Source organism: Ylistrum balloti, unplaced genomic scaffold (assembly GCF_031769215.1).
Source record: "Ylistrum balloti isolate Yb309-2 unplaced genomic scaffold, AGI_CSIRO_Ybal_v1 Utg370240, whole genome shotgun sequence".
In the NCBI taxonomy this organism is placed as follows: Eukaryota; Metazoa; Mollusca; class Bivalvia; order Pectinida; family Pectinidae; genus Ylistrum; species Ylistrum balloti.
Window position 1 is genome coordinate 133,981 of NW_026782195.1, and position 9,358 is coordinate 143,338.

The following is a 9,358-nucleotide window of genomic DNA, read 5'->3' on the forward strand; positions in this document are numbered from 1 at the left end:
CTAACTATACCAGTATAGTTATGTAATGGTTCACAGAGGAGACACTAACTATACCAGTATAGTTATCTAATGGTGCACAGAGGAGACACTAACTATACCAATATAGTTATCTAATGGTTCACAGAGGAGACACTAACTATACCAATATAGTTATCTAATGGTTCACAGAGGAGACACTAACTATACCAGTATAGTTATGTAATGGTTCACAGAGGAGACACTAACTATACCAGTATAGTTATCTAATGGTTCACAGAGGAGACACAGACTATACCAGTATAGTTATCTAATGGTGCACAGAGGAGACACTAACTATACCAATATAGTTATCTAATGGTTCACAGAGGAGACACTAACTATACCAGTATAGTTATGTAATGGTTCACAGAGGAGACACTAACTATACCAGTATAGTTATCTAATGGTTCACAGAGGAGACACAGACTATACCAGTATAGTTGTCTAATGGTTCACAGAGGAGACACAGACTATACCAGTATAGTTGTCTAATGGTTCACAGAGGAGACACTAACTATACAAGTATAGTTATCTAATGGTTCACAGAGGAGACACTAACTATACCAGTATAGTTATCTAATGGTTCACAGAGGAGACACTAACTATACAGTATAGTTATCTAATGGTTCACAGAGGAGACACTAACTATAACAGTATAGTTATCTAACAGTTCACAGAGGAGACACAGACTGTTACGTATAAACGAAATCTCTTTACTATATATAATCAAGAGTACCACCAGTATGACATAGTATTAAGAGGCACTGGGAAATGAACTGGGGTCAAAATATCATGACTTTGAAGTGAACATCTGCTTATGTCACATCACAGTTCACCAAACCATAGGCTTCCCTTTACCATACTAACTAGTAACCATGTTTGACTTTTGTATATTAATTGTTATGGGTTTTTTGCCTCCCTATTGTAATTGTGTGCATGGTGGGTTAGAATATTTACCATATATAAGTGATTCTGCTTGACTTCCCTATATAATACTGTTACCTTGCCTCTCTATAGTACATATCTAATCTAACAGTACAATGGATTTCACCATATGTCATTCTATATGTGCCAAGCAGAACATAGCATGACAGTACTGTATTGTTTTACAGAAAAGACAAATGTTCTGCTGGTGCCCTCCAGAGTTTAAATATTAATAGTAACAGACAGAGTATCAATTGTGTAAGGGAAATGAATCAATTAAAGTGCCTGTATTTTCACCAAAATATAGTTCTATATAATTAGTTCATAGCTGGACTCACTAATACCATCCTCATTCTCATCAAAAGTTGTTTCAAAGTTACTAGAGCTAAAGTATTCCTGTGGAAATGCACTGTCCCCTGACTCACTACAGTTGTACCATGCTTGGCCCCGCGGAGAATCCACATAGTCTGGATCAGTAATTCTCCTAGGGTCCTTAATAATTGAACTGATGTCTTTTCGGTAGGAATATAAATACACATTATCATTATTGCCAGAGAGGTTTTTATCGTCCTCCCGCTCCTCCTGAATAACATCCTCTTTAGATATCACACTTGACGCACGAGAATATTTACGGATAAGTTTGTAGGATTTCATGTTTCTACACATTGTACACTCTGTAGAGTCCGAGGCTAAGGATGTCCGATCTCTAGATCTTGACCGGCAATTTTTCATTTTGGCAAGAACTGTTATAGGAAGCTGATACACAGACTCAGTGTGGTCTGTGCTGTAGCCATCAGAGTACCATTCTTCCAGGTTCTGAGCTGGGATTGGTCGAAATCCAGGCAACATTTTCTTTGTACTTGGATCAAATCCCAAATTGTCTTGTTGTAGATTATCCCAACTGTCTGTTAGTAAGTGAGTCTGACTGTTGGCGGGACTATCCTGAAGCTGAGGTGGGGATAAGGAAATGTCACTTTCATCTGATGAGGATCCACTCGCACTCGACCCTGTTGGTACAGTTGGTGCGATATAAGACAACATACTCTCAGAGTCATAATTGTCCTTTGGCGCAGCCAATGTCTGAACGTCACCTCTAATGAAACGACGGTGACTATAAGTACCATTAGACTGAAAACTGTACGTCTTTCTCATAAATGGACTCACAACGTCCTCTTTGCTTTCATTCATCTCCTCTTTACCGGAGCAAGACCCAGAAACTGTGGATTTAGATTCATTTTCTGAATCAATGAACGAGTCTTGGAGCAGATTTTTGTAATAGTCACCATTAATTAGAGCCTCCTGGTATTGGGAAATCCAGCCCGCACTGAAAGGTCTTTGTAAAATCTTACTATGTTTAACACACAGACTGAGCTTACAGTTTATACATCCATCCTGTACACACAAATCGGAATGGTTTTCCTTCGATACATCTGAGGAAGGAATGTGGAAGATCTTGTAATAAATCACCATGGATACAATAGATATGAGGAATGCACAACAGATGATAAATAATAGGGTATAGACTTTGAGCATGTCTACCAACCCCTGCACGCTGAAGTACCACACTGTCGTCAGAACTCCATTCTCAAGAAACATTATTACATAATATGTGATGTAACGAAACTGAGCACCTTCACTGCTGAAGTTCACATGGCAGAAGATGTACATATAGGATATTAGCATGCACAGAAAAAACTTGTAACAACGGTTCACTGCCTTAATCTCGAGAACGCCCAAAAAGGAAGTACAGATACACACTAGCATCGTAAGCCAGTGCAAGCCCGTCACCACGAACACCCAGTAATGATAGACAGACGCAAACACCGCCAGGGATAACACACGGGAAATAATTTCTCCCATTCTCCACAGCAAACGAAACATTGTACCAGGACAAGAAAGAGCTATGTTTTCTATAGCGTCCGTTTCACTATGACGTCTAAAGCTACTTAGAACCCAGCATGTCGAAAAAAGTGTTACAGTCGCAGCACTCAGAATAATTGTGTCCTCTACTCCTTTAAAGATGATGAAATAAGCCTGGATTCCAAGGATCGGCAGACTCGCAGAAAACGCATAAAACAGTCGTAACAGCAAAAGATCTGCCAGGTCGCGCTTTTTCCATAGAACTTCAGTTTCCTTTATGATTCTTATGTGTCTCCATACGAAACCGAGCTGGAGAATATGTATAACAGCAGTAGACAGAGCCTGCCAGCAAGTCAGGTGTTCCCCTCGCTTCTGGAGGAGGAGAAGAGCAGAAACTAGTTGTACCAACACCATCGGCAACATCATTAGTCCAAGTACAATTGTGAACCATGTCTCCATCGATGGGAACAGATACACCACGAAAAACGTATTCAGTACCACTTCACCAACATGAAGTAGCAATGATATTATAATGTAAACACTGAAACACACAGGTAAACACAGACACCCCATGATTGGTGTTGTTTCCTTTGAACGACTGTTGATGAATCACAATAAATACATTATCACAGCAGTTATTACTGCTGCTTAAACATCCAACTTAATGGTAGACTTGAAAGTATCGTGTCAATCCTGTCAGCTAGCTATCAAATAGTCAATTAGCGTCTTGTTACCTATAAATGATAGCACATCAAAGGTGACCAGTACAGTCATCAACTACACCTTCCAAATCTTACAACTACAGAGGACAGTCCTGTGTCTATAGCTTATATCCACGCGAGATAATCCACCTAATGTGTCCATGCTCATAATCATTATAGGTATCCACGATATTGGAGTCCTCACCAGGAATGCAGCCCTTTTTGTTCCGACCTCCGGTAACACTACCAGGTCTTCAGGAGAAATGGAGGGAAAGCACAAAGCACAAGTATGTCCCCCTGCAAGTCAATCTTTCTGTGTACAATCCCGACGGGTTAGGTTTCCCTTTAGGGGTTATCCTATGATAGGGGTACCACAAGCCCTTCACAAAAGAATTCCAGGGTGAGCAAGTTTACATGGTGTCAATGATTTTTACATTGTATAAATAATGTATGGTAAAGTTTTTATCACAAATTGTGTGCAGTCATGCTTGTTCAGAACCGTATTATTCTCAGTCTATAAATCTCTCATATCCTCTTTTGTAGTCATACTGCCCGCAGCGAATCTAGTCCACAGAAAACTCAACAAGAATATAGAAGATGAAACTTTGCGATGTGTATCTTCGAAAATGCCTTACACAAACACAGCGTTCTGATTTAACCGTCCAAACTGTTGGTAAGACGATATAGAGGAACGTTGACGTTTAGGTTCCGTGATCTGATTGGAGGTTCTGATTTAAAACTTTCTTCTTAGGTTCGAAGCTGAAATGAGACAAAAACAAAAGCATTAGACCATGCTACCTGTATAGATTAGTTAAAGTTTTCCTATAAATACAATGAGTGTTTTAAAAAATGTAGGATATCGATTTTAGGGGGTATTGACAGACATGAAATCAATACCGCCCGTCTACATCTAGGTTATAAGTGACTACAATGGTACACGATGTCTTCAAAAATACTTTCAATGATTACAGCAAACCTTAACAATGGGACAAAAATAAAGAAATTTTACAAATTGTAAGGAGGAGGCAGGTGAGGGCTATTACAAAGAATAGCGTGATGGTAATCAATCACACGATGTTCTATACGCCCTTTTTTACCTGCGACACCCAGTCAACACATCCTTCTTCAGGGATCTAAGTATTGCTGTAAAATGATTTCTACAAGTTTGACATCCAATGTAACAATAAACAAGATTTGTATACACAACACAGTAATAACCTACTCAAGGCCGAGGCAAAACAGCAAAACTGTTCTCAGTGTACAAGGTGTCATGGATATCATTTTGTTTATGGAAAATATTTTCTATATATTTTCTAATCTAGCTCTATCTGCTAAGAACGTTTTTGACCGAAATCTAATCTTCTGGTAAATCACTTTGTAAATAAACATTCAGGTTTTTTCAAACAAATTACTATAACCGAAACCCGCAAATAAACATTTTCCATCCCCATAAACTACATCCTGTCTGAAAACTAATTACTTTGGTGGTAAATGAGTCATTTAAAGTAAAAGTATATTCACCTTACTTTCCCTAGGCATTTTTGAAGTTTTCATTCTGAATGCACACAAAAGGTATTTCTATACAGGAAAATTCCAGTTTTCAGAGAATCACATTCAAGAAAACTAAGGAAAAACATTTTACCAAACAAAAAGTCTAAAAAAAAAAAAGAATTTGAAAACAACACCTGACAGTTGGCAGGTAACAATGAACAAATATGTCTGCTGTTTTCTGAACAATAAACAAATTCCACCTGTCACCACTCTAACCAACACTCAAGTTATGTCCTGATAGTGTAGACCTCCTCAAAAAAACCAGTCAAATATCCTTTCAGTTCAATAACAATGCTTATTGTGCTGTGATAAAGATTTTAGTGAAACCTTACCAAAAAAATATTTAAAGCATTCAAAATTCATTGGTTTTGATCATGAACAATCTATCTGTTCCAATAAATCTGTTCAGCAGTTTTTATTGTAGAAATGTTATTTAAATGTTACAGGATACGAGCACCGCCCTCACTAATCTCTGTAATTCTATCCTAGTAATCATTGTTATAGGCATACAAAACGGCCAAACAACAATGATTAAGTTGTGCACCACGTTCATTCACCTTTAATAAGTGATCGAAATCTGCAACATATACTGTAAGTAAAAGTGGCGGTTCTCAGCAATATCTTAAAGTTAAAACATAACTTGAGAGGCTCATGAGTACAAAGATGTTTCGTCCACTACGGTGAAACCCATGTCCACCTGAGTTGGCCATTAAGTGTATACACACATGACCATATATCACCAGACTGAACGTCTCCTGCTGTTAAATGTCCGCTAATTTACGCTTAACACTGTGATCTCCCATGAATTTCACTTTCGCAAGTAGCCTTAGAGAAACTGTCACATTAGTTTCCTTTCACAATACTTGGTAATAAAATTCCACAAATAAATAGAACACCATAACATTGATAACATTTACAATCAAATTCCATTTAAGGATGAATAAATCTTGCAATCTTTTTATCATCTATTCGTTTCAATGAATTTCGAACCCTTAAAATCAACATAACTGGTTTCACTTTTGCAGATTGTACTGAGGAACTGCTTCAGTACGAGTAAATGTCAAGTTTTCTATATCTAAATATTTTGCTCCCTTTTAAATACACCTCCATGAGATATTACTCTTCACAAGTATGTGCAATGTAATGTAAATTTTGATTGAAAAGTCAAAGTGTAATGGTTAAGGAAAACCCATCTCCCTTATCTGTGGTCGTCACAGTACAGATACAGTTTCAACAATGAACCATCACTAACCTGGTTAGAAAATGGAAATTGACAAAAACAGATTATCAGATACACCTGTATATATAATGAGTAACTTCTGAAGCATCTCAGTTCTCAAGGTCACACAGTTGAACTTGTGAACTCTTAGTTTGATTGTGGAGTTCTACATATCAATTTTGTAGTCATGAGTAACTTTATATTGTTAATAAACATCGTTTAACTTTTATGTTTAGAAAAGATCCATCAAGGACACCAACACTGATACCAATAAAAAAATATCTATTATCACTAAGAATACAGATATTTGTCCTGGTCATGAAGTCAGTAATATAATACCCAGGTGATGGGGAGGACTTACCGTCACGCAACAAATGTGTGATGGCGAGGACTTAACTCCACCCAACACATGTGTGATGGAGAGGACTTACCACCACACAACACACGTGTGATGGAGAGGACTTACCACCACTCAACACATGTGTGATGGGAGGACTTATCATAACTGAACACATGTGTGATGGCGAGGACTTACCACCACACAACACACGTGTGATGGAGAGGACTTACCACCACTCAACACATGTGTGATGGGAGGACTTATCATAACTGAACACATGTGTGATGGCGAGGACTTAACACCACACAACACATGTGTGATGGCGAGGACTTACTACCACGCAACACACGTGTGATGGTGAGGACTTACCACCACACAACACATGTGTGATGGAGAGGACTTACCACCACTCAACACACGTGTGATGGTGAGGACTTACCACCACACAACACATGTGTGATGGCGAGGACTTACCACCACACAACACATGTGTGATGGCGAGGACTTAACAAAAGAATGTAATTTAGTTAGGAAAGAAGTACGTTGGATGAGAACAAAAAATCTCACAATGTTAGAAAAATAGAATTCTGACCCCATAAAGAATATTGCTTTGTCGATGATATATTCAGAACCAGGTAGTTTCAAATAAAAAGGAAAGGAAACAGCTACTATAAAAGAGGTAGTGAACTCATGATCACTGTGAGAGGTAAGATATGTCACAACGTGCTGGGTTTAATGCTATTCTGGTTCAGTGTATACCTTCATTGTGGAATTTCTCAATTCTCCAACATTATATATCTCAGACTCAGATCAATAAAAGATCACCTGATATATCCTTACTTGTAGGTTTTGTTATCTCTATGTATATTTTATATACTGTGAAAGATAAAACTATCGAAACAGACAGCATGAGGGGATATGTACAACAAACCACAGACAGACAGCATGAGGGGATATGTACAACAAACCATAGACAGACAGCATGAGGACACACACAACAAACTACAGACAGACAGCATGAGATGCGGACACAACAAACTACAGACAGACAGCAGGAGAGGACACACACAACAGACTACAGACAGACAGCATGAGATGCAGACACAACAAACTACATACAGACAGCAGGAGAGGACACACACAACAAACTACAGACAGACAGCATGAGATGCAGACACAACAAACTACAGACAGACAGCAGGAGAGGACACACACAACAGACTACAGACAGACAGCATGAAATGCAGACACAACAAACTACAGACAGCAGGAGAGGACACACACAACAAACTACAGACAGATAGCAGGAGACGACACACAACAAACTACAGACAGACAGCAGGAGGGGACACACACACAACAAACTACAGACAGACAGCACGAGAGGACAAACACAACTTGTTGACAATGACAGAGTTAATATACCAATGATGTTAACATACTTACAAAATAGACTCAATTAATTTGTATAATAGTTAAATCTCTTATCATACCTGATATTTGTAAAGTCAGATATCAGAACCCAATATGAAGTCCATTTTGGAGTGGACTTGGAGGAGAATGGTCAAACTTGGCCCAGTTTGTCCTTATACAGAATATGATAAAATATTCCATGGAAAAGGCCTGTCAATGTTTACGATATAATTGAATTCTTTAGCATGGTAACAAACTATAGAAATCACTGTGTGGGGCCTACCAGGACCCAGATCTGTCTTTTAAGGTATTCTGATTGAAAAGGTGCCTTGTGACAGGTGCCCCTATGACTTCCCACAAACTGTGATAGGTAACCTACTCCACTAACAGATAGGCTTACATTACATGGACTAGTATATGATACCTGACCATTTTCTATCTACCAATAATTGGCCAGTATGAGTGTGCTGTACCTGACAGAACTAGAGTATGGTACATATGCACCTGACTGATCTAGTGTGTGATAACTGACCATTTTCTACTCTACTAATAATTGGTCAGTATTAGTGTGTATTACCTGATCATCAAGTGTGCCTTACCTGACCGAGTTAGTGTGCAGTACCTGACCGAGTTAGAGTGCCGTACCTGACCGAGTTAGTGTGCCGTATCTGACTGAGTTAGTGTGCAGTACCTGACCGAGTTAGAGTGCCGTACCTGACCGAGTTAGTGTGTCGTACCTGACCGAGTTAGAGTGCCGTACCTGACCGAGTTAGTGTGCCGTACCTGATCGAGCTTGTGTACCATATATGACCGAGCTTGTGTGTTGTACCTGACCAAGCTATGTGCGTTACCTGACCAAGCTAGTGTGCAGTTCCTGACTGAGCTAGTGTTCTGTAGATGACCGAGCAAAGTGCCCTTTGTCTGATCGAGCTAGTGTGCCGTACCTGACCAAGCTAGTATGTCTACCTGACCAAGCTATGTGCGGTACCTGACCAAGCCAGTATGCCGTACCTGACCAAGCTAGTGTGCAGTACCTGACCGAGCTAGTGTGCCGTACCTGATCAAGTGAGTGTGCCGTACCTGACCGAGCTAGTGTGCCGTACCTGACCGAGCTAGTGTGTTGTACCTGACCGAGCTAGTGTGCCGTACCTGACCGAGCTAGTGTGCCGTGACCGAGCTAGTGTGTCGTACCTGACCAAGCTAGTGTGCAGTACCTGGCCGAGCTAGTGTGCCGTACCTGACCAAGCTAGTGTGTCGTACCTGACAAAGCGAGTGTGCTGTACCTGACCAAGCTAGTGTGCTGTACCTGACCCAGTGAGTGTGCTGTACCTG

At 39.6% G+C, this 9,358-nt stretch overlaps 1 protein-coding gene across 1 annotated transcript; it reads right to left on the reverse strand.

The window, feature by feature from the left end:
* Positions 1-1,251: 1,251 nt before the first annotated feature.
* Positions 1,252-3,375, reverse strand: LOC132552133 (uncharacterized). Its single transcript, XM_060216273.1, has 2 exons — positions 1,503-3,375; positions 1,252-1,415 (listed from the first exon to the last, which is right to left on the reverse strand). The coding sequence occupies exons 1-2, from the start codon at positions 3,373-3,375 to the stop codon at positions 1,252-1,254; spliced, it is 2,037 nt and encodes a 678-aa protein (XP_060072256.1).
* Positions 3,376-9,358: the final 5,983 nt, after the last annotated feature.